At 41.2% G+C, this 26320-nt stretch overlaps 1 protein-coding gene across 1 annotated transcript; it reads left to right on the top strand.

The window, feature by feature from the left end:
- Nucleotides 1-4455: 4455 nt before the first annotated feature.
- UNC93A (unc-93 homolog A) lies at nucleotides 4456-22540 on the top strand. Its single transcript, XM_063153476.1, has 8 exons — nucleotides 4456-4673; nucleotides 7955-8136; nucleotides 8946-9175; nucleotides 12188-12313; nucleotides 14432-14640; nucleotides 15772-15907; nucleotides 17468-17599; nucleotides 21953-22540. Exons 1-8 carry the CDS (start codon nucleotides 4587-4589, stop codon nucleotides 22216-22218), a joined length of 1368 nt encoding a protein of 455 aa, XP_063009546.1. The 5' UTR covers nucleotides 4456-4586; the 3' UTR covers nucleotides 22219-22540.
- Nucleotides 22541-26320: the final 3780 nt, after the last annotated feature.

Below are 26320 nucleotides of genomic sequence, written 5' to 3' on the forward strand. Positions count from 1 at the left end.
AAAGGTGGGAGGCATCAGGGGTGAGAATCTCCATATTCCAGGACATATATACCAGCATGCCTTTAAAAAGCCCTACTCTCTGGGATCAAGCCCCATTTTTTTCTCTTTTTTTTATTTCCACTGGCTAATAAACTCATCCCAAATCTCAGTGATAGCCTTTCAACAATAGGGACATCCTGACTGATCACTATAGACCCTTTTTTGAGCTAGCTTGATAAAGGTCATTAATAACATGAGCTGCCACCTCTGAACAAAAGAGAAAAGGTAAAAATGCACATAATTTGGGTTGCTGATGGGGTCCCATCCTTCCAGCCCACACCATGGGTGTGTGCAAGGAATTTCTCATGCATGCTCATGTGAACAACCAGTATGCAGTCAGGCAGTTTCCAGTAAAGAGCTCTAAAGACTTCAGAGCCACTGCCCTACAAAAGTCCATTGTTCATATGCAGGATCTGCCTCCCTAGCCATTCATTATAAAAGCACAGATCACAACAGTGGCATGTTTATCTTAGCAGGGTGTTAAGTCTAACCAACTGAGTCACAGAGCTGGTTTAGGCTTAGAAATGGGATTACTGCAGCTATTCTGAAACACCTAAAATGCAGGACAAGGCCCAGGTACTATGTCACTGCTCAGACAACATTTTAAGGAAGTAGAATGTTACTGGGCTGAGTCTGTACCAGATAAAAGCATTTTATTATAAGAGAATGAATGGAAGACCACTCTGGTGGAGAAGCAGGGGCTTGTTCACAGGCAGCTGTCACCCCAGAGAGTCCAACCTCTTTGGCTGTGCTCTGTGGAGAGGCTGGTTGCTCTACAGGGCAGTGTCTTACCCTTAAAATGCTTCAACTACCCCCTAGGCTAGAACTAGTGTCTGTGAACACTCTCATACACTGGTTCATGCATTGAAAACTCCAGCTAAAAGTGATGCATGTCTCAGGAGGTGAGTAACAGCTGTAAGAAGTCCAACAATTAAAGGAACTGTTTCTCCAGGTCATCAGCATTTATGAGTCTGGATTGGCATTATATTATCCTTTCCTCAACTGAGTTCTGTCTTTATTATAAAGACAATATTGGTTATTTGGAGAGCTGCATTCAACAGAGCAGACAAGTGTCCTGCAGGGAAAGTCCCCTACATGGCCATAAGGAAAAAAGTCAATTTCATTCAAGCCTTTATCCTGTAGGATCTTTTTCCCTTTCTACCATAACCTGTCTCCCAACCCAGAAGACAAAGTCTACTCTTTTCCTCTTCCCTAAGTAATAGGCAGTGGAGCTGAAGGAAATGGACCTCATGAGAAATTAAGAGTGGTGTTAAAGGAGGAGACACCTTACAGCCAGTGAGGCTAAGAATGATGTAATAACCTGTGAAACAAGACCACCACCAGCAGTGTTCAGGCCACTCCCTAAAGAATCAAAAAGTTTTCTGGCACTCAGGAGATGAGGTAAAAAGGGAGAAGCAGAGAGACAGAGGCAGGGTGGTGGCTAGGGAACCACAAAGCAGGAATGAAGGAAGGATGGCGTGCATCAAGGACATAAAGGAAGATTGAGACAGACAGTTTGGTTCCTCCAGAGAAAGACAGAGGACAGCAGCAGATAGGGTTCAGACAGAAGTGGCATATTCATGTCCATGCAGCTATGCATGCAGAGGGAATCCTGGGAGAACACATGAAAGGACAGCATCTGTGGATGCTTTGCATGAAAGGAGAGAAGTATTTGAAAGGGGACATGGGAAATACAGGAAATTTGTAAATGAGACCTGAAATACTGAGGAAGGGTGAGGTCTTCAAACATTCATAGACAAAGAGGAGATACTTACAGTTCTTGAGCCTTTGACACTACAAGAATTGTTTTGCTCCAACTTTGTGGGCAAAATGTGTTCACTGATTGGCAACTCCCTTACAATTTCCTTCCTAGAAGATCTTGCTTGATCTGTTCAGTTCACTGTTACCTCGCTTTCAGATTGTGACTTTCTCTCGAAATGTAACAGGAAATATTTTCCAATGGCCCTGTCAGAAATGGCTGGGCTTTGCAAGACACATGACATTTATTCACTCCTGCTTCAAATCCAAAATGAGCAAGGCACAAACACAGGTGAAGGAGGAGGAGAATAAGGAAGTAACATGGCCAGGCTTTCACAGCAAGAGAGGAAATGCTGTGTAGGCAGTCAGCCTTTCTACAGATAGATTAAAGGGGAACTGAGTACCACCAAGGAAATAACCAATTAAAAACCTCCTAAGACAGAAAATCCTATGATGAGTGTCCTGGGTGTTGTGGGGCTTTCTTCTGTTATAGTTAAAATTACTGTCTAAACAATAAATTTGACTGGAGTAAATAGGGAAATGATAATTATGAAGCACAAAAGCCTCCAAAGATTAGCCTCTGGTGCTATAATCTTTTGTGCAAAGACTGCCCTCATTTACCCTGAGAAAATAAACAGGTGAAAACAAATGTAATCACCTGTGGGAGGGAGTAATGAATTTAACCAGCCTCTTCCATCTCCCATGTTTATGATTGTGCTCTGCAAGTAGTTTTCATTTGGTGGTTGCAGTCTTCTGTGTGACACTTAATTCCCAAATACAGCACAGAGCTCCTGAGGCTCACTTAATCTTGGGCCGGTAGAAAGAATGAAAGAAGTGTCAAGGGTGATACACAGCAGGCCCGCTGGAGCTTTAGCTGCCTGGTACCAAAGGAAAAGATCCTTGGCCTTATCAGATCCCTTTGGTAAAGGCTCTGCACATTCCTAAGGAGGGGCTTGGGACCAGTCAGTTGGATAACCCAAAGCTCTGGGCAAGGGATGTGGAACAGGCTGAATGCCTTTGATCAGTGGAAAGAAGAGAAAAAAAGCCCTACACACACAAATTACCACTATCCCCCATATGCTCTCCAATACCATGCTGCTGAGAAGATGTGATGAATTAGGAGTCAGGAATTCCTCCATAGCTGAAGTGCTGAACCTGTCTAACACTGCATTTTAAAAATAGTGTCCAGTTAATGATGATTTTTTTAAGCTTTCTTGTTATTACTGCTAATGTCAAGACAGAGAACTAAAATAAATAGTGTTCTTTGCATTATTCCTGGTTCTCACCTGTGATGGAGTGGGTGATAATTGTGCTTTGGTTTGGGATAAGCATTATTCTTACATATTCTCAATATTTTTTTCAGTTGTTTTAGACCTGCAACTGCAAATTCCTAGAATTTTGCAGACCTTTTCTAAGGGGTCCAAAACAGAAACAAGCATGTTATCACCAGGTGTAAATTTCTTCTGAAATACTGTCATGTGAAAATTGCAAGGATCCAGAAACTTGAAAGATGGGGGAAAGTACCATCAGTTTGGTCTAAGCTCCTTGTAGAGGCTTAAAAACACTGCCAAACAAGAGCAGCATTATGATCTCACTCGAGGAGTTTGCATGCTGAGCATAGTAGCCTGTAAAATAAAAAGCCATTATCTAGACTTGCAACATAGAAGTACCAGTAACAATAGAGAATTAAAAGATTATGTTTTCTGCATTATTTCATTTAAGAAGATTATAAGGCAAAAGAAGAAAATGAAAGGGCACATACTGCAATGTTCTCCAAAATAGAAACTGGCTGTGACCTCTTAAATGTTTTAAATTAATTTATGCATCAAATCTTCCTCCCCTTTTCCATGAATGTCCCTGTGGGAAGCAAAATTGTGCCATCTAGTGGGATTTAGACCAAGTCATAGCTGTGCATTCCCAATGGACACTGGACACCCTACAGTCCTGTTTACATCATAGCATGGAGGCTTTTGGATTCCCCTTTGTCCCCAGGTTCAAATCCCTCCTCTGCCACAGATGCAGGAAGGGTCCATTCACCCTGCCAGTCAGAGGGCCAGAGAAGGGGAGGGGAACTTGCTTTTTCAGTTATCTGCTCAATCCTTTTTTTTTTTTGGCTTCTGCATTGATGAGAAAGATGGAGAAAAATAATTTTAGTGAGTACAATTTGGTAAACTTGAGGGACCAAAGCCCCAGGGTTCCCCATGAATGAAGGGTGTCCCACTTGCCAAGCAGCCAGCAGCTTTGGGATTCTGTGCTGCCCAGTTATGGAGTGGTGTATGCAGACAGAGCTGTAGCACAATCTCATTTCCTATGCTTTTGTAACCATAGTTAAGCAAGAGGCTTGGTATAGATTTCAGTGCAGCTTTTAATCTTTGTCCCTTATGGACTTGTGTATCTTTATGACAGAAAGTGATTTCACAGCTTGCAATTTTTTTCTTCTGCGCTGATCATAGTGGAGAGCCATATAATATATTACTTCAATACTCAAATAGGTGCAAGAGTTGCAAGAGACTCATATACCTCTGTAAAAAAACATGATAGGTGGCCTTGGGACTGCTGTCTATTGCCTGAGTAACAAGTGAATGAGTAACAACAAGTTTTCAGTATTACTTAAAAGTAAAGTTCACTGGTCAGTCTTCAAATAATTAGCAACTCTCTTCTCTACAAACACAGAAAAAAGTGACCTTTTCCATCAAGGCATAAGCTGTTTTTCTCCAACTCAAATCATCCCCTGGAATAATTGGATCAACTTTGCCCACCGGCAGACCTTTTGTCTTCTATGAATCAACATGGAAAGGAATCTTAAGAATGTTTTGGTCATTTCTTTTGGATTTTTACTTCTCTTTACTGCTTACTCAGGACTCCAGAGCCTACAGGTAAGAGGGGCATCTCCCATTGGCTATCGGGACAGCTGGGCTGGAAGGGCGTCAGGCCAACTGGTAGCGTGAAACACATCAATATTCCCATGCTGTGTCTGAGGAAGGCATGCACAGTATTTTTATAAGGTGGGTTAGAACATTAACTTGCTGCAGGTTAATATTCTTTACCCAGATTTGCAGCATTTACTAAATATTTAATTCTAGTATTTTTCAAATAGCTTGCATGCTTGTGTCATGCTACTACTCTAGATCCACAAAATTTGTTTCAATGGAAACAGAAAACAAAATTAACCTGAGATGACTTTTCTCAAAAAAAGATATTGCCAAAAGGAAAATAATTCAGTTTCTGGAAAGGATTTGTTTTGAATGTTTCTAAATTGCTAAGATTTTATAATTATTATTATTGTACAGCAACATGAAATAATTAAAAATTATGTCCAAACCATTAAATAGTTTAAGTATAAAATAATACAGTAATTTCTAGGCTCATGATATAACATAATAGTAAAAAAAAATATTTTTTAATAAAGCAATTGTGACTTTACTGGCATAAACATCTTAAAACATAGTAGCAGAGATGGGTTTCTAGAATAACTTGAATACTCAAGTTACCATTAGAGCTCACTTCCTCATCCAAAATAAAAGACTGAAGGTTTCTGTTGCTGTCTATGAATGCTTCTGAGTAGATAAACACAAGGAGAAACTTTTCAGCCTAAAAGTCTCTGCTGGTCTAATGGCTGATAAATGAATAGAAGACATTGACAAGCGACTTTAGGCAAACTATTAACGTATGATCACGATCAACTGTATTGAATTTTCCAACTGGAGTGGGAATCTCTATGCCTTAAGGGTGGAACTTGATACATTACATGATGAACTTCTTCGCAATAATGACGACTTGACGTCATTTCAGGAAGAGTCTGTCCTTGTTCTGTACATCTCTCTTCTCTCCTTGAACAGCTTTTCTTTGCTGGCATTGTCAGATTCTGAACTCAGGGCTGTTCTGCAAAAACAGAGCCAAAACTTGATGGAGGTATTATGAGTTGGGGAGATTGATGAGGCAGGGCAAGAAAAACCCTTGAAGCTGCAAGTCAGTCCCACCATCTGAAACAGTTGGTTAGAGCTTGGTGCTGATAACAACAAGGTTGTGGGTTCAATGCCATACAGGCATTTACTTCAGAGTGGGACTTGATGATCCTGTGGGTCCCTTCCAACTCAGAATAATCTGTGAACCGATGCACCTGTAACTGGAATATTAAACATTTTCATCATTCATTTCAATATTTCACTACCCAGACCCCCCCCAACAACATCAACAACAAAAACCCACAAAAGAACCCAAAAAACAAACAAAAAAACAAAAACAAAAAACAAAACCAAGACAAAACCAAAACAAAACAAAAAAAACCCAGACAGTAAAGTTCTTATGATTGTGGAACCCTGGCTTTTAATTTTTGGAAGTTTGAACATGTGATAGTTCAAAATTAAGACCTCTGAGATCAGGAAGCCTCTTTGCCTGTTTACAAAACAACCATTCCAATTCTGAAATGCCTTGACCCTGCTCTAACAGAGACTGTCCTCACCTCACTGTCCTGGTAGTTGGCTGTCTCCAAGCGAGCTGCATGACTGCCACCATGGTCCTGCATGGCCAGACTGCACAGCCACTGCAGGCTTGGAAACTGTTCCATGAAGCCACCAACAGCTTCGTTCCCCCACAATGCTCTCCAGTGCCACCCCCTCAGCATGCAGTCCCCCTTCCAAAATCATACTGAAGCATATCACCTATTAATCAAAACAATCAGGAAAACATTGCTAAGCAGCATAGAATTGCAGAATTGGTTGACTGGAAAGGACCTTAAAGATCATCTCGTTCCAACCCTACACCATGGGCAAGTACACCTTCCACTAAACCAGGTTGCTCAAAGCTCCATCCAGTCTGGGCTTGAACATCTCCAAGGATGGCGTATCCACAGATTCTCTGGGCAACCTCCTCCAATGCCTCACCACCCTCACAGTAAAGATTTTCTTTCTAATATCTACCCTAAATCTCTCTTTTAGTTTAAAACTTTTGCCCTTTCTTGGCCTATCACTATCTGCCTTTGTGAAAAGTCACATCCCAAACTTTTTAAGGTCCCCTTTGAGTACTGAAAGGCTGCAATGAGGTCTTCCTGGAGTCTTCTCTTCTCCTGGCTGAACAATCTCAACTCTCTCAGCCTGTCCAGGAGAGGTGGTCCATCCCTTGGATCATCTTCATGGCCCTCCTCTCCAACAGGTGCATGCCCTTCCTGTGCCAGGGACCCCAAGACTGGATGCAGTGCCTCAGATGGGGACTCACCAGAGCAGAGTAGAGGGGGACATCACTTCCCTTGCCCTGCTGGTCACACTAATTTTGATGCAGCCCAGGATGCAGCTGGCCTTCTGGGCTGTAGCACACACTCTTGCTCTTGTCCATGTTCTCATGCACAGAATTCTCAAGTCCTCCCCTGCAGGGCTACTCTCAATGTGTTCTTCTCCCAGTCTGTACTCATGTCTGGGATTGCCTTGACCCAGGGGTAGCACCTTGAATTTGGACTTGTTGATCCTCATTGGGTTCACATGGACCCATTTTTCAGGCTTGTCCAGGTCTCCCAAACTGATCTTCTCATTTCAACTTTCAGAGCATCAAGACAAGAGGATAACTATTTTGAGCATAAAACTATAAAACCTGTTTAGATCAGTAAAATGCTATTCCCTCTTTGTGAAAATGTGGGTGAATCAATTACTTCCAAATACTAAGGGCCACTGTGAGCCTAGTAGGATATTTGGACCTTGGCCTCTGAAAATCTTAGAAATTTTCACACCTGTAGTTTAAAGCAAAGAATCTCCCACTATTGCTGTGCCAGCCCTTGCAGTGCAGATCTGAGAATATTCCTGCTTGAGACAACAAATGAGGACCAAGAAAAGAGGTTATCCTTCATTCAACTTGCTTTCAAAGAGAAAATCTAACAAATAACATGAAATAATCTAAAGAATGACTTACCAAAGCTTTGAATCTGGGCAATCCTCACCTAGTTTTGTAAACTAGGTTTTCATTTATGAAAACTATGTTTTCATAAATGGTCTAACATTTTGAAGAAATTTCCAAGTCCATAGTCAGTCTATTTTGGGGAAGTGAGACAGCAATACCCAGCCCCAGATGCTATGTCCGTTTATTTCTGCCCAAAGCCATTCTCTGTACACTCTCTAGTAATATGTACCTGTGGTAAAATTTGTCTCAATGGCTGCTTTTGTCCCTGCAGAGCAGTCTCAATGCAGAAGAAGGCCTGGGTGTTGCTTCCCTAAGTGTTCTGTATGCTGCACTCACCTTATCGTCCATGTTCCTGCCTCCCATCATCATCAAGAAGCTGGGCTGCAAGTGGACCATCGCAGTCTCTATGTGCTGCTACGTCGCCTACTCCTTAGGGAACTTCTATGCTAGCTGGTAGGATTTAAATATTTTAACCCTCTCTGTTGTGTTCAAACAAAATAAGTAAGGGCAAAGTTCTTTCTTCTGTTTCTTCTCCATTCCTGCTCTAACTCTGTGTTGCAGAGTAGAAAGTTGGATGCCAAAAGTGCTACTTGGAACAAATCAAGATAAGTAGATCCAGTTTTAGGTGGACCAGAGAGGTGAACATGTGCAAAGATACAGAATGAATACACCCATCTACTCACCTGATGTTGCTTCTCCAACTCATGTTTGTAGCAGAGATTCCCCTTTGGGGGGGGGGGGGGGGGGGGGGGAATCAGGAGTTTCATTTAAAAGTCAAAAGACTTTTAGGGTTGTTTTTGAAAAGGTTGAAGGAGGACAATCTTCCAGCCAGTAGCTCTGGGAGAAGAGGACCAGAGGAGAAGTCTAACACCTGCCTAGCTCTTTCTAAAGGTGGATGACCAACTTCTGCTCTCCAGTGACAAGGGTTGCAACTGTGTAGAGGAAAGTTGTCAATATCCATCTTCTGAAGTGCATGTGCAATTTAGTTCTCAGTTTAACATAGTTTAACTTGTGAGAAGTTATGGCACATAAGCACAGACCCAGCCAGCCTTGCCTAGGCCTGGTCCCCGCCCAGACCTGCCTATGCTTGCATGGCCCAAACTTCACAAGGCTGGCCTTCTCTTGATTCCATGTAACAGATTTATGGTATCATAAAAAGGATAAATCTATTTCTTTGATGTCTGTTTTTGCTGTTGGATCTTTGGGCAAATGATTACTATGCTAATGGCAACAGCTATGCTAAATAAAGTGTTCTTTGGCAGGTACACACTTATCCCTACCTCTATGATCCTGGGCTTAGGAGGAGCACCACTCTGGTCTGCCAAATGCACTTACCTCACTATTGCTGGCACTTTGTATGCTGAGAAAGCAGGAAAAAGTGCTAAAGACATTATCAACCAATACTTTGGGATCTTCTTTCTGGTGTTTCAGACTTCCGGCGTCTGGGGAAATCTTATCTCATCCTTGATACTTAGCCAATCTTCCAATCAAGGTAAAATGTATTTAAAATTTTGGCGCTTCTTTCTATAAACATCAACTAGGTCTAGATAGATGAGAGGTAAATTTCTGCAGCTGAGCTGCCATAGTCAGTGGAAGCAGACACTTCAGATGAGAGTTAGCCCATCTGAGGATAGATGTCTGAAACAGACGATAAATTTCTCTCTGAAAGTGTCTATTTTCTATCAAAAATCAGCTATAAAGAGAGTTCAGACAAATAGCTAAAAAATAGAACTCTATTGAATTCTCTTTCAATTCTACTCCTGGATTGCAAAGCATAGACAGGCTGCAGGCTGTGACAGTCCTCCACGTCTGACTTCTATTAGAAGTGGTTTAAAACAAAAGACAAAATATTGAACCAACCTTTTTGCTTGTAGTATTGGGTTGGTTTGCTGTTATGCATTCAAAATAAGTCAGACTGGTTGCTGGTCTTGCTGAAAATAAGTGCTCTACAGAGCTGTCAAGAAGAAATAGCAGTAGCTGTTGGCAGGAGGCCTCCTCTGCTGTATTTCAGGCTCAGACAGCAGATGCCAATGTAGCTTGAAGAAATCACTCAGCAGCAGTGCCCTCATTTCCCATGCATGCAATTGGTGTCAATTTTAAAAGGGTAGTTATGAAGATAAATTAATATTTGGATGCCACCTTACAGATTCAAAATGCTGCGGTGTCTTATCATTGCAGTCTCCTGCATATTCCACATCATGTCAAAATCAAAACAGGATTGTTCTCCAGACATGGAGAGAATTTTCCATATACACTGCTACTATGAGCAGCAAGAAGTTACCTTTTTCCTGTCTCAGTTAAGCACTATGTCCTCTGAAGAGTTCTGAAATAGCTACTAGGTTAAAGCTAAATGTCAGGAAGATGGCATCAGGTTTTGATCTTTGAATCCTTGGATTTATGGCAAAGTAGTAGCAACAAGGTGTGATACTTACCTAGAATCATCCTTCCTTTAAACCTGAGGCACTGTAGGTGAAGCACCATCAAAGCAGAATGCTGGCAGACCTTTTCAAGTGCAGTGGAGCCCTGCTGACCTGATCCCAGAGCCACATGATATCTCAGGGGGGAATATTTATTTTCTGATTTCACTTGCAGGGTAGAGGCAGTGGTGCAGCTGTGGGGTCTGTACAGACTGGAACCATTTGACTGTCCTCTGCCTCGCAGCACACATAGTTTTAACAAGAGAAATAAAACACTGGTGGTTTTTTGGTCTTGTTTTACTTTTGAGGATGTTCCTCCAAATTTAAAAGATACTTATTTTTTTATCTATTACATGGAATCTCAGAAAAATCTGTGTTCCTGTGAACAACTCTCAAAGCCAAAGGCTTTGCACATCTTCATGACAGTGATGAGTAGTTATAACATAAATTTCTCTACTGTGCCTTCTCAGTGGGACGCAGCTTTAATCTAGAGGGAACTTCTTTGCTGGGGTGAGGGGGTAAGAATCTCCATGCAATTCTTTTTCTCTCCTCTGACGCTTATGCAAAGGCATCCATTCATATTTTTATGTACTTCAAATGTATAATTTCGCTGAGCAGTAGGAAAGATACAGCCTGTATTTGGAGAATCAAAATGGATAAAATTCAGACATGTACCTACTCTAGACATATTGCCTGCACCACTGCATCCAGACACAGCGAGGCAAAGTTACACCATATGGTAATACCAGAACCAAAGACAGTAATCGGTGTAAATTACAAGAGTCATCCTTCCTCATTCAACAATATTAGAGCTTCAATTCAAGAGAAACAGTGCAAACCCTGCCTTGCAGCTTGCATATATATGACTAATTGCATGTGCAGCTTCATCTTCAGATGATGCAGGAACAGATAAAAAACTTGTTTTACGCATTTCCACCCTTCATTCATATGACTCACCTTTTGCATATGGCAATTTTGCTGAAGGTCTGTTTGTCTATTTTTTGCTGAAGGTCTGTAGTAGTAGTGACTATAATAAGGTAATGATTTTCTTTACATTACTACATTTTATTTTATGTTAAACCTAAAGTTGTTTATGAAGCTGGTTAGACATCTGATTCACATGACAGCAGCTTTGATGGGAAGCAATGAGGAAAAACACACTAAAAGTAGTTACACAATAAGCTTAATTGAAAAATTATGGATCAGCTCTTCCTCAAGGAATCAGCCAAGGTACAGCTGTATTGCCCTTTATTGTGCTTGGACCAGAGACAAATTCTGCAGTGAAAGCACTAAAATTACTGTGTGGCTTTGGATCATCCTCCTCCAGGAGACAGTTTATTCAGGCTTACACTTTGGGTTAGCTTTTATTATTTACCCAGAGAGTACTGGAGGAAGTGGGCACAGTGTGCTGGTGACAGTGTGTGAGTACATGTGTGTTTGTGGCTGTGACATATGCCCTGCACAAAAGTGATAGGACTGCACAAAGCAAAGGTCTTATTGCAAACCCTGCTGAGCTGTTAGTTTCAACTGTGTTCTTAGAAAGTCATAAAGGCAGTAGTAAAATAATAAAGTCAGGAATAGCAGGGTACTTGGAGGACTAAAATACTGTGTAATAATAATTTGAATTTATATTAATAAAATGTTTGGAGGTGATTTCTGTTCCTGTAACATATACAGAAATTATCTGGAGATGAAAATGCAGGGCAGCTGTAAGAACTGAAGTCCATCAGTCCTTTGCTGGTGTAAACTTAAAGGCCTATCTCTTGACGTATTATGATTAAGAGGTAAAAATACATACTCAAAATTTGAATACTGCAAATTGAGCTTGGATTCAGATTTCAGCTCTAACTTTAGTCCCTGTCCTCATGTAACCATTAATTCAGTGTTTGATGTCTCCTTTGTTTCTCTTAAACCAAAATTTGTGTGTGTTAAATGGGGATTCTGAAGTTAAATATCTCTAATCAGGAAAGACTTGAAACCAGGAGCAATCACTAAGCACTGGATTCCTTACATTCTCATATCCTTGCACATAGTGTGGACTTACCTGATCTCTTCACTGACCTGCCTTTCATTTGGTTCTCAATTAGGGGAGATCTCAGAAGAAGACCTGGAATGCTGTGGAGCATATGACTGCCTGACTGATACCACTAACAGCACTGGCTCAGAAAGACCCTCTGACTCCTTAATCTACACACTGTTAGGGGTCTATACTGGTGAGTGATCCACACAACCTTTAATCACTATCACTGATGGAGAGCCTCGTACTGGTGGAATCTAGCATGGCTTTGCAGATGAAGATTCTGACTTTCTCCTTCAATCTAATTTGCTAAAGGAAAATGAGATATGTGAGAGCTATAAACAACTCCTTCCTAAATATGCAAGGACTAACTGAGTGAGGAAAATTCTGAAAAGTATCCCACTCAAAAGAAGTTATTTTCTGGATAAAGGAAAGGATCTGGTGCACCTTAGCTCTGTCAGAATATTTTCACTGTCTCTGAACATAGAGGTAGTCTCTGTGCTGAGACAAAAACATAGAATTTGCCATACACTCCAACAGAGTGTATGTGATCAAGGCAGGGCCAGGTCTCAGTGCACAGGGACATTGCAGAAAACTCTTCCTCTGTCCCCATCCTCCATTCCTAATTGGTGGGAAAGTGTAAAAGATATGCCCCCGCTCTCCTCCCAGAATGTCCTGGAGCTGATGGCTTTCTGCTCAAGGCATGTTTGTCTGTAAAGTTTAAATTAAAATTTGATGACTAACATATACAGCACTTCCTTAGGCTTTGCGCATACAAAGTGAATGCAACCCTGCTTCCTCCTGACCCTGCGTCACCGGGGTTTCGTTTTTCTTTGAAGCTCTTAATAAAAGAGATGTCTTTTCTTACCTCAAGGGAGAGTAACCGGCTAAATATTTCGTTCACAGACATTTTTAAAATGTGTCCTCTATTTGGTGGCTGAATGCTTGTTTTGCCCAGCTTGGGGGGAGAAAATAATGGATAACTCTTCTGCTGTTTTGCTTTCTCAAGGACTGTGAATGTTTCTATTTATGGTCATATCAACTCCTATAAAGCCATGCCATTATCTCCTACAATTGCTCTTTATTCCTTTAACGTATTTGTTATATATATTTTTTCTAAAAGTATGGGTGTCCTGCTCTCATCCATTCAAGTCCAGCAATCAGTCCATAAGTACTAATAAACACTCTGGCAGAACCAATAATGACTTGAATCACAAAGGATTTACAGCTCAGCCACCGTGGGGAACCAGGACACTGGAGAAATTTTAGGAGACATGGATGAAAAATAATAAGCAATAAAAAAATGAGGCAATTTATTGTAAATCTGCTGATGTATTTGGATATTAAAAGTTCACAGTAGAGACAATATCCATAAACATATTATAGGAGCGCATTAAATAAGCAAAGTGGATGGAAAGAGGTGGCCAGTTCTCATCTTACTCTGAACTGTAGTTCTTTCCATGGATGGAATTCTAGTCAGCATAAGTGAGGAAACATTATCATGCCCTGCATCCTTAATGAAGCAATCAGTTGTGAATCTATGGTTGTCTCGTACATTATGAGGCATGGTTGACTTCTTGATAACATGAAAAAAATTGTTTTGATTCACTACACGAGCAATAAATCTAGACTGATACATACATGATCATTTTCTGATTAACTACTCCATATATTCTTTTATATCCTGCTTCTGCTTGGAAATTATAGGTTTGAAGCTGTAACTTCCATCTTTTCAAGTTAACTAGAGCTGCTCGCTATCATCTTCAAAACAGCATATATTCCATACTCAAAGCATGGTTCTGAGCCAAAAAAAAAAAAAAAAAGTGGCACAACATATACTGGGTTTCAAGACAGCATTTATTTTTCTTTCCATGTATTTGAAAGAAGAGCCCCGCTAGCCATGAAAACCTTGGCACTGGAAGTGAGTACTCCTCTCTCTGGTTGATTTAAAGCCTTGTGATAGCTCCCGAGGGAGGGAGCTGTTTCTGGCCAGCTCCCATGGCCGTGGCCCTGGGCTGCCCTGGCAGGGTGAGCCGTCACCCTCTGCGGCCGGCGGCTGTCACACAGCCCAGCACAGCTGAGCTCAGGGGATTTGCCAGCGCACAGCTGTATGCAGAAGATGTGACTGCAGATCAGGCCTTCTTGTTTATACAGAAATGGCCTTTACACTGAAGCGGAATCTGAGGCAGCTGCCAAAATATCCCACAGAGAGCTAAGCACCAAGTCAGAGCAGTAACAGCAGCAAGCAACTTCCCATCATTCTTTCAGCATTCCTCAGTTTTTCATGAACTTTTTGTTTTGCTTTTTTTTGCAGCTAGTGGTGTGCTAGCCGTGTTGCTGGTTATTATATTTCTGGACCAGATCAAATCTGACCAAGCAGAGACTGAGAAAGAAAAAACACCCTTTTGGTCTACGTTCCTAGCAACTTTGCGGCATCTTAAAGATAAAAGACAGTGTCTTCTAATCCCTCTGACAATGTACAGTGGGTTTGAACAGGCATTTCTTAGTGGTGACTTCTCAAAGGTATGCATGTAAATGAAAATATATTTCTGTCTGATTTTTTTGTGCTGTTGCATCTTATTATTACATCTGATCAATATTTATTTGTCAAATGAAGATTTTTTTAATGATGATTTGTGGATTGCAAAATTACTGCTCGCTTCTACATGAATGACCTCTGAGTGACATCTTCAAACAGCAGTAAATATGTCCCTTGGAGTAGCCTCAAAAATAATGCAGTAGAGAGCTTAACTCACCAGTGGAGGCTGCAGCAGAGAGCTACAGGTTCAAACTCTTCACCTTGTTGTAAATAACAAACTGGGAGAAAAGCCAGAAGCCAGCAAAGCTTTCATATCTTCCTTCCTCTTCTGGTTTCCCTAGAGTTTGTATAAATGCAAATCAGCACACATTCCACATACTTTATTTTGACAACCTTTACGGTAAGAGGGCAAGGCCTCAGCATGGCTGGCTGAAAGCTCTCACCAGTCACTCCTGCAGCAGGTCCAGAGCCTGACAGACTGAAGGGCTCAAACCACCTCTGCTCCTCCAGTTTCTCAGCAAACCTCGACATGCAGCAGGTGTGTTCTCCTGGCATTTGTTGAGGAAGCCTCAAAAGAAAAAGGGCAACCTTCCTGAGCTGCTTCTTTCATGCTTAAGGCTTTCAAACCTTGCATATAAATCAGATGGAACGGTGCACTTGTTGCTGTGCTGGAACGGATTGAAAGGGGCTCTCCATGGCAACCTCCACTGGTTATATGCTCTTATAGAAGAGGTCCTCTTATTTTTTGGGAGCTGCTCTGTCATGACCATAGTGTCAATCATCAATTTTCATCTCTTGGGCTACCATGGGAAGGGCAGAAAATTCTTAATGCTACTTCCAGGAGTTTTATTTGTACAGCAAGCAGTGCTCAGATTTGTTCTGCTTGTTACTGCCCTGTTTGCATGGCATCAGTCTGATTGGGAACTGGGGAAGCAAAGTTGCCCCTGAAGGCCAGCTATGTCAATGCAGCAGAGACTTGTATGCAAAATCTCTAGCAGTGCTCTTTTTATCTCATCCATGCTGGCTATTTACCAAACACTCAGGCTAAGATTCCTGAACTTTAGCTGTTTATTTTTATCAAAGAAAATGTGACACCACTATCCCTTGTCTTCCAGAGTTTTGTGACCTGTGCCCTGGGGATACAGTATGTTGGCTATATGATGATCTGCTTTGCAGGTATAAATTCCCTCTGCTCTCTGCTCTTTGGAAGGATCTCCCAGTTCACGGGTAGAAAACTTCTATTTGCATTAGGTATGTAGAGATTTCTTGAATGACTGATCACCACATGTAATCAAATCCACTACTCCCTCCTTTGCATGTACAAAGGGATAGCTTGCTGTCAGCTATCAATTAAAACCAAAGTCAGTCTAGAGGCAGACTTCACAAACTTCACTCACGAGAAGAGAGGCAGCTCAGCTCACATCTAAGCACTGTATTGCTGTCTTTGCCTTACATCGCTTTGCTGGTGATGTAAGTTCAGCCTGCTTTGGAGGGCTCTATCTGTGCAGGAAGTGCCCTAGAGCTTTGGTGCTTTATAGCTCTGATGCAGCCAAATGAGAAATGATCTTACCATGCAGATGTTGAAACTTGCACTATCATAAGTAGGATTTCTCCACTGGGCCGAAACCTCCTCACCCTTATGGAGTGAAAGCAAGTCACTGTTGACCTGAGTCTCAAGAAATTGCAAACTTGGAAATTTCAGTGAAATTTCAGGAAGATTTTTAAAAGTTGGCCTGTTGTCCTTTTTACTACTTGTTCTATAGGGAGAAAAGTAGAAGTCATGTATCAGGCTAGAATAACTTAAGGACTTGTGTATGGGACAGTAATTTTCATGTTGCCTTGAGAAAAATTTGCATATTTAAGAACATCTCCCCCTCCAGAGAACATTGTTCTAATGAGTAATGGAGGCATTAAAAAACACCAACAAATATTTCTTTTGTGGCTCTATGCATTATGCATACAGAAGTGGACTAATACCCTATTTCCACTATGCAATAATTTGTATTATTAGAAACATCACTGATAGATCAATATGCATCAAGATATTCTAGCCATTTTGTCCACAGGAAATTTTAAACCTGGACAAGGAAGAAGAAATTTAGAGCACTTTCTGTTATGGTCACTAGCTCATAGATTCTTCTGTCTGTTCTAGGTGTGTGTCTCAATCTATAAAACTCAGATATAAAAAAACTCCAAAAAACCAAAAACATCTAATAGTAGCAATAAACAATTAAATCTCCTCCAAGACTGTAGTGTTAGAAATTGAATACCTCTGAACCTCTCAATTCTGTTTAGTGGTCATTTTACTCAGCCTGTGAATGTGCACCTGTGGGGGGGAAAAAAAATCTGTGACTCATTTACAAACCACTTTTCAAAAGAAAGACCCAAAGCCACCCTCTAGAAATCCTTAATTGTCCCCTCTGGCCCTAAATGAAGACCTCATTTAAGACAAGGAGAGCAGAAGTGTGTTTGCTCCCCCTTCCCACATGCCTCACATGACTGCAAGCCTTTCAGAAGCTGCTTCTCCTACTCAGTGGTTCCTGTCCTTTGGGCTGCAACCATATCAGCACTGAGGATCTCTCAGCTCAGGACCCTGCTCAGAATTATGAACTAGACACTGTCAAAGGCCTGCATTGTCTTGTGTTTCATGTGATATCAGCTCAGTCAGCACAAAGCTCAATGAACCAGAAAGATTTTAAGATTGCCTTGTGCTTTCGTTGGGGGTAGAATAAAAAAGTGTTATCTACCACAATCTGTCCCGATTATAATTGCATCTATGTTTCTCTTCTTTATTTCCTTCTAAATCAACAGCTGCAGTTCTGAACACAAGCTGTTTAATAACAGTACTGCTCTGGAAACCTGATCCCAAGCAGCTTGCTGTGTTTTTTGTAATCCCTGGTCTTTGGGGTGTATCTGATGCTGTTTGGCAAACACAAACTAATGGTAAGTCCTGATGAAAATGAAATGTATTTTCTCAAGGTATAAGAGTCTGCATGTTTGAATCTATGAAACAATGCTGCATAACAATGATAATGGCTTTCAGAGAGCAGCTAAAAATGTTAACTCATTGGAAAGCAGAAGAAATAGAACAAGTTGGAAGTAAGCATGCAAAATACTCATTAAACCAAGTTTTCCAAGATGAAGAGAGAGGAATACTGCAGAAGATGGTAATGGGTATTCAGAATAAATATTCTGGAGGAGTATAAGTATTTCAAAGTAATTTAGAAAATAAGAAGAATTATACATTTAGTCTGTCTTTTGCAATAAAGGAGAGCACTCTGGATAAAATTAACTCAAAGCTCAGCAACAAAAGAAGAAGAAAATTGTCTGTTAGGAGATATTGGAAAAAAAAATGTAGGAGAAAACCACAGAAAGCAATATTATGCAGCCAAGTAACTTCATACAGCTCTGATTTACTCCATTTCAAAACTCATAATCCAGTGTGATTATGCATAAGTAGGCAATAAAAAGCAGCAAGGTCATGGGGCACTTTTCCTTGAAGGAAGAATAAAAAGCTAGGAATCTTTAGCCTGGACAAGAGGTAAGTATGGAAAGCAGTCAGTAAGGTAATTAATTGTATGGAGAAGGTGACTTGAAATTAATGATATCTCCTAAAAGCATGATTAGGGACACCAGATAAAGCTATCAGGCAGATGCCTGTATAGAAATCAAAATGAATAGTATTTCTCACACAATGCAAAAACAAAGTATGGAATTCATTGCCAAATATTTAAGCTGGAATTATAATACATCATTACAAAGTCACTTCAGGGCAAAGTGCTCCTCTGGGCACACATCAGGTTATGTGTCTTGGCCTTCCTTCCTCTGATCCCTTTGGTTGTTTCAGGGCCTTAGAAGATTTCACCCACTAGATAAAGTGTCATGTTCCTCCTGAGGAGCCAGATGGAAAGCATGGCAGTCCATTGCCTGCCACTGATAGTGACCTCCTTTCAAGCACATGTCCCTGCCTCTAGCACAGGGCCAGCATCATTCTCTGCCCCTCCAGCAGCTCCAGCTCATGTCCCCTAGAGGAGAGCTAGTACACACATCAAGGGACACCCTCTCATCATCTCACATCCTTACCAGAGGCTTGTGCCTTAGGCAAAATTTTTAAATCACTGCTCTTAATTATACTTAGGGCCATGGAAGGAGAACATCAGTGAGGATTTGCTCTCTCCTAAGCAAAGCTGTTCATTCAGTTCCTGCTTCTTCAGCCACGGTCATTCTGACTGCTCTGCAAGTTTATTCCTAACACTTTTGAGAACTTATCTTAGTCTTCCACTGGGATAAAGGACCTGTCCTTTGTCCTGCTTCTGCCTTATCCAGAAAGCCTTGTCCTTGGATACTGTGCTTCTTTCAGAATCACAGTGGAGTTAGGGATGGAAAGGATGTCTGGGCTTCAACTCCCTTGCTCTAGCAGGGCCATCTGGGCACAGCCACTTTCTCATGACTATGCCCAGGGACCCTTTGATATTTTCCAGAGAAGGACACTCCACATCCTCTCTGGGCAACCTGGGACAGTACTCAGTCACCCTCATAGTAAAAAAAAGTATCCTGATGTTCAGAGGAAACCACATGTATTTCAATTTATGCCCATCTCCTCTTACCCACTTTTCTTGGACACCACTGAAAAGAGCTGGGCTTTGTACCCCCTCTTCTAGCATTTACATACATTTGAGATGTTCTTGAGGAGCATGTTTCTTCAGTAAGGCTCCTGCACAACTGACAAAAATGCACCTGAGGCCCACATTAGGGAAAAAAGGGGTAAGTACAGAGGACTTGAGTCCTCTGAGAAGTCTGAGAAGGTGGCTGAGAAGTGACTGTAGAATCCAAACCCCAAGATGAGGCAAAGACAGTGGACAATGCTTCATGCTTACTTGATGGTGAGTGAGCTCTGCAACTATGTGACTGGATTAGTCTCTATTTACAGCACTGTTTCAGGTCATCTCCATTCCCAGATTCCTGCAAGATACTTGTGAAAATTTCACATTTGTGTGAAAATTTTCACATTTGGAAAACACCCAAATGTTCTTTTTCCTTGCATAGTGGTTTTTTTTTTTTGTTTTTGGTCTGTACCTTACTCGGCTGTTTCACAGCCCCATTTATAAAATTACACAAAGCTCTCTTTGTCACATTGTCACAGTGAAACATCAAGTGATGGCATGAAAGAGATGAATTGAGAGGTGCAGTGACATTGCCCCACAATGCTGCATCCCAGAATAGGATCTTCAGTTTGACAGATCCACATAGGACTAAATGTCTTCTCCCCTTCAAAGGTTTTATACAGATATACATCTCATGAGAAATTCCCAGCATCAAAGACTATGAGGTGAGATAAGACCTCCAAAATAACATTGGTTTACAAGGTCTGTGGTCCTTCCTTTGCTGAGCTCCCATGAATGCTGCAGATGAACCAGTGAATACACAAATGGCACAGTGCCACATAGTTAAGGCATTCTTTGGTTTCCTTTGTGCTCCTGAGGATAGTTAATACTCGAGTACCCCCTAGAGGATATGTAGGCTCACAGTGGATGAGTCACTTCATCTTAGAAAGTTTTCCTGACATGTTTGTGTTTGTCTGTGGAGGCTCTCACTTATTTCTAATGAAAGCTACCTCATTTCAGAGCATGTAGTGCTCTTTCTTATCTAACTTAAGCACAGATGCTGATATTGCCCACTGACAAAAACTGTACCTGGGGCACAACAATTGTGCCACATGGAACTATCAGGTGGACTACAGTTAAACCAAGTTCTTTCCAGGCTGATTTGTGTCTTTAGAAAGAATATTAGTCTAAAGAGTTAATAAACCCAGACTCAAATAATTTCTCGCAGTCCTGTTACATATCCATGCCTACTAGTACCAGGGGAATGAGTGGGAAAAAAGGCAGTGGAAAAAATCCAGGACAATTTCCATGGAAGTGGACTGTGAAATTTCAGAACTAGCAGCCTCTTCACTCACTCAGCCCAGCAGGTCCTGCTGAAGCTCATCCAGGCAATTTGCTTCAAAATAGCAAACATGTACCAGCTGAGAACCAGATAACCTTTCAACATGGAACTGCCATGGCGTTAGAAACCTTCCTAATACCTTTCTAGAAGATAACACTGTGCATATCAGGAAATTAGTATGAACAATTTGTACTTTTTCATTTATTAGGCAAAACTGTGAAGGATTATCATATCTACACTCCACTGAGCCAGTTTAATGAACTAAGTACATCTTGTGATGCACTTGTCCAGATTTTCCATCATGCCTAAATTGAAACAATTCAGCAAATGTCCTCTTGCAGTCATCAGGACACATAAGCTTTTCATACAGATTAGGTCTCTCCCTATTTAACAAAACTGAAGGGGTACCTAAATCTACTCAGATTTTTCAGAGAACTTTGCATTCCTCTTTGCCTTTTGGCTGAATGGACATATTTCAAATAGATGTGTTCTTAGACAAGTGGGTGAAAAGAGTCAAAGTTTGTTATATTCTTCTCCTTCCCTCTGCACACACCATATCTGAGTGAGAGTAAATGTCCTGCTCTTTGTCACCGCTGGTGCTATCTCAGCAGCCAGAGGAAAGCAAACTCTCTGCCCTTCCCTGTGTGCTTCACTAGTCAGACTTGGAGGCTGGAATCCCTCCCTCAATCCCAGTGGTGTGTGTGTAACTGACTGAGCTCATTGGGACCTTCCCAACTGCATTAGGATGATCAGTTGAACTAAGTCTCAATGTCAAGTAAGTTTTCCAGTTGCTGCCTGGAAGTTCTGTATGTATCAAGGATATTCTACTTGCTAACCCATCCATGACATGAAAATTTGAAAAACTGGTTGATTAAGAGAGACATTTCTTACCTGCATACTTAATCTGGGCCCACGTTGCGAAAGCTTGTAGGGATTTGGTATGAGCTTATCAATAGTTATACATAGAGACTCTAAAATGTCAATGCCTCCTTTTTCTCCCTACTTACTTGTTCATCAGTGCAAAACCCTTGATTTTTGTGGCTAATAATTTGAAAAAAGAAGTCATGCCATCTTACTTCAGTAGGTCACTTTATTTCTTCCTTATTTGCATTTCTGTTCCCCTTTTCTTCCATGTTCTCTATTTTGTTGTGTTTATTTTGCTAGGCCACTTCATTCACAGAAGCACAACAAATTTTTTAAGACAAGGCTTGTATTTTCCTTTCTCTGACATTTATGAGGGAGTGTCTGTCTTCCCCATTGTGCTCTATTCATTCCCTTTGCAGAAAATACGTGGTTGCAGATTTAATCTTCACAAGACATGTTTTTTCTTCCTTTCTTCCTTCCTTCCAGCACTTTATGGCATTTTATTTGAGAAAAACAAGGAGGCTGCCTTTGCAAATTACCGTCTCTGGGAATCAGTTGGATTTGTCATCGCCTTTGCTTACAGCACCAAACTGCAAGTTTACATCAAAGCCTCCATTGTTCTGTCTGTGCTTGTGCTGTCCATGCTGACCTACGGAGCAGTGGAGTACCTCGAGGCTAAGAGCTCCCCTGGGACACCTGCTGCTACAAAGAAGGAAAATGGGGGACCCCACTCCCAGGAAACACACATGTAATCCAACAGGGATTGGATTGAGTGATGGAGGCAAAGCAAACTGGCCAGCTCCTTACAGGCATGTGTCCAAGGGTGCTCCAGTGTGTACGGTGTCCAGAAAGACAGTAAAGGAACAGATTTCAAGGGCATTATAATGCAAATATCTCAGGAGTAAAAACCTCCTTTGACATCTCACCTTTATAAGGGAAGATTATCTGACTTTACCCTTTCATGCAGATGACCAACTAATTAATAAAGTCTTAAGAAATGTAAGCAAGATTCCTAAAGTCCTCACCTTTTTGTTTCTGTAGATAAGGCCTGGTATATCTTTACAGTCAAACCACATGCAGAATGAAAGAGGCAACTGCAGTTGCTCAGTTGATTGCAATTAATACACGTAATTTAATGGAACCATTAATTATTAAGATTAACGTTGTTTTTATGCTGCATTCTTCAACACCTGCTGTAAATTACATCAGCCTATAGACTGTCTATATCTGCAGTTCATATCTACACACCACAGAATCAACCAACCACCGAGTCCACCAACCTGTCTTAGGTCAGCAGACAGCTGTGAGTCTACATGTCATCCCTCTATCTCAGCACTCTGTGTCTTTTGATTTTCCTGTCTCAGAATTTTCTGTCACCACTTACAGCAGCTCCATCCTAAAAGAGATGCATTCTACAAGACAAAATACTTCAGCAGTTATGACCTTGCCCCACTTTCCCATCCAGGGCCAGAGCTGTTTTCAAGATAAGGAGCCAGGCCATGGGGAACATAAGAGTGCAAGTGACAGTGCAAGTCACAGAGGAATAGGGAGAAAAGGAGGATGGCTTACACTGTAATCTACAGAGATCTACACGTATCCTGCAGTGGCTCATCTCATTTCAACTTCTCTTTAGTTTTACCCATATTGTTTCTAGATATGGATTTTTGTGGTTTTACTGCAAAGAGAAGAGTGTTACAGTACAGTTACTGTGCGGTGTCCCTACATCTTAATGTGAGAGCAATGTACAGACCTCACGTTTATTACCAGTAATGACATATTCAAATCCTCTGTGTGAGGCAGGCAGCACCAAAGGAATTGCAGACAAATGCTCTTCATGTCCAAGACTAGTGCTGCCTCTGGAAATAAACCACATGTATCTAGCTAAGTTGTTGCCTGCCATGGAGATAACATTTGAAGCTACTTCCTCTCAGTTACTAACCACAGCAGGAGGATGAGGCACCACATAGTGTGACAACAATAACACAATTTGTGTAACAAAAATCCCCAAATTGTTATGTCTTTTAAACAGCAACAGACTTCATGCAACTTTACTGTCTTTCTTATATTTCTTGGTCCCAACCATCTGGACTCCCCTTCAGACTTCACTTGTGTTGATTCATGGCTTTTCACATGATGAGCTTTTTTCCAGGTCTCATGCAATAAAGTAAAATTCGCGATGTCCTGCAGAAGAGAAGGTGACAGGTGGGCTCCCTCACGTGTGCAGCTTTTTCTTGCACCTTTTCTCTGTCTGCTCAAAGGCATGCTGTTGATCTCTCTGTTGGAAATACAAATGTTAAAACTATTGTGGCTGAAGAATCCTGACAGCCACCTATCTGTCCAGCATGCACAGATGGATATTCCAGGCTGCTGCTGATTTTCACCCCACACTGCTTCCCTCTCATAAAGAAACACAGCATTGGCTTTCATTGCATCTCTGAATCCTCCTCTGATTCTCTTTTACAAAGTGATGTTCAATGGCAAGCAAAGCAAAGAGGAATTCTGAGGTCAACATCATGATGGAAAACTCATCTGTGTGAATGTAATACATTTTTATTTGTAACAACCCAACACAGAAATCAGGATCCTGCTACATGAGATCATCTACAACCTCAGAACAAAAAGGTGACCCCCACCTAGACACTATACAGTGCTTTTCTTTTTAATGTAGTTTCTCTTTTTACTTCTGTACTGAGTCTGGCTGGGATGGAGTTAATTTTCTTTGTGGCAGCCCATATGGTGCTATGTTTCAGATTTTTATAACTAAAACAGTGCTGATAACACACCAGTGTTTTGGCTATTGCTGAGTAGTGTTTACTGAACATCCAGGTTTTCTCTTTTTCTCCACTCTTCCCCCTCAGTGAGTAGGTTGCAGGTGCCCAAGAAGTTGGGAGGTGGAAAAACCAGGACGGCTGAGACAGAGTGATGAAAGGGGTATCCCATGCCACATAAGCCATGCTCAGCAATTAAAGTTTGGAGCAGAGAAACAGGAAAAAGGTGTCCTGACCTTGTTGAGGACCTCAGTATCACTGATATTGAATCAGCACAGGAGACAGGACATTGTGGCCTCTGGTTTAAGGAGCAGGTTTTCATTCTTGAATTTTCACATGATTTATGTAGTAATTTCCTGAATGACAGCTCTTCCATTGCACAGGGACCATGAGGAAAAACTTGGTTACCTTGGGAATGAAAGCTGCAGCTGCAGGCAGCAATGCAATGGACATGCTTTTGCCTGGAACAGGATGAATATAAAGGTGCTCATCAGTCTTGGACATGACTTACATGAAAATTGCCACTTATGTTGTTATGCATGGCCAATACACAGTTATAAAACTGATATGGTTTCTTTTATTATAAAGGCTGTATGGATTTTGCTGCATAGTATAGATAAAAAATATTTAGGCAGAAATTCAGCTAGCAACATATATTCACTAAAATGCAAGAAAATAAATGATAGTTGAGGTTGCTGTGGCATAAGACATCTGCTCTTGCCTCACCCCCAACAACAGTGTTCATTTTGCAGTGAAACAATAACTTCTATCAGTCTGACTCTGAGTGTGTGAGGTTAACAGGAGCAGGTGTAGCTGCCTCAAAGGACGCTAGCTTTGGGGTTTGACAAGGTAGCCAGATGAACCCCTCCCCAGTCATGTGCCTGAAACCCTCCAGAGCTCAGAGTCAGGCAATGGATAATAATCCTGTTGATGCTTATCTACTGAATGCTCTATGTTCCATGGTGTCACAGAGAATGGCATCCTGCTCTCCTCGTGGTGAAGGCCAGGTTGGATGTGGCATTGAGCAACTTGAGCTAGCGGGAGGTGTCCCTGCCTATGGCAGGAACTGAATGGTCTTTAAAGTTCCTTCCAACCTGATCACAGAACCAGAATCATTCTGGTTCTGTGATTCCAAGCTCTCTGCCTCTGAGTGCTGGTTGGCAGCAGCAGTACGTGGGTGTTAAACTTGGGCACATGACAAGAAGCTTGTGGTAGTTTCTGCATTGTGGAAGAATGTCTGCAAACCCACAGGTGGGTTTACAAGTAATTAAGGAATGGGCTGAACACAGAACCCATTGGGAATGAAGGCTGGTGAAAAGATGAGGGTTCATCTGGGCACACATTTAAACACAGTGAAGTGAGTGAAATTCATTCATTTAGACCAATGCCTAATCCTACAGTCAGTGCTTCATAATTGCACTTCAAGAGCTTCTGCCTATATGTCATACAACTTTAACAAAAGTGGATAGGTGTTCTTTCTTAGTTAAAGTGGTTTGTTTTCTTTTCTTGGCATTTAATTATCGGGGAAATTGAAGAAGACATTTGTTATATCTAGGTTTGGTAAGCCAATTTCCTGTAAACTGGCATTCCCTGAATGTTGAAGTTTAATTTCATTCCCTGAATGCCAGAGGTATGAAAGAAGTTCATTAATATAAGCTGATATGAACAAACCAGCAAAGAAAGCTTCATTGTTCAGACATTATCAACAGCTTAATTTATGATTACCTAGTGGAGACTGTGATGACACAGTTTACCACACACTGGCTGCACGTTCCATAGCAGAACCACTGCTAATAGCACTGTCAAGCAGTGCAGAAAAGACAAAGCTAACTGCAGTCTGTAAGGTGACTCATCCAAATTCGTACCTGCTTATGTAGTTGGCTGTGTCCAACTACATAATTTTTTCTTAATTTAATAATGTTTGCCCCAAGATTTGAACCAGCCACTGTAAATCTTGTTTAGTTTGGTATGGTTGAGTTTTTTGGTGTGTTTGTCTCTTTTGTTTTCTGGTTGCTTGTTGTTTGTTACTCTGTTTTTTCTTAGCATATGACATAGTGCTGTTTAATAAGCAGACAAAGCAAGGAAT

The sequence above is a fragment of the Melospiza melodia genome, chromosome 3 (assembly GCF_035770615.1).
Source record: "Melospiza melodia melodia isolate bMelMel2 chromosome 3, bMelMel2.pri, whole genome shotgun sequence".
Taxonomy (NCBI): domain Eukaryota; kingdom Metazoa; phylum Chordata; class Aves; order Passeriformes; family Passerellidae; genus Melospiza; species Melospiza melodia.

Coding starts and splice junctions, on each gene's coding strand:
- UNC93A (XM_063153476.1), top strand. CDS start 4,587: ATGGAAAGGAATCTTAAGAATGTTTTGGTCATTTCTTTTGGATTTTTA. Junction 8,137..8,945: donor GGGAACTTCTATGCTAGCTG/GTAGGATTTAAA, acceptor GTTCTTTGGCAG/GTACACACTTATCCCTACCT. Junction 17,600..21,952: donor TTGGCAAACACAAACTAATG/GTAAGTCCTGAT, acceptor CCTTCCTTCCAG/CACTTTATGGCATTTTATTT.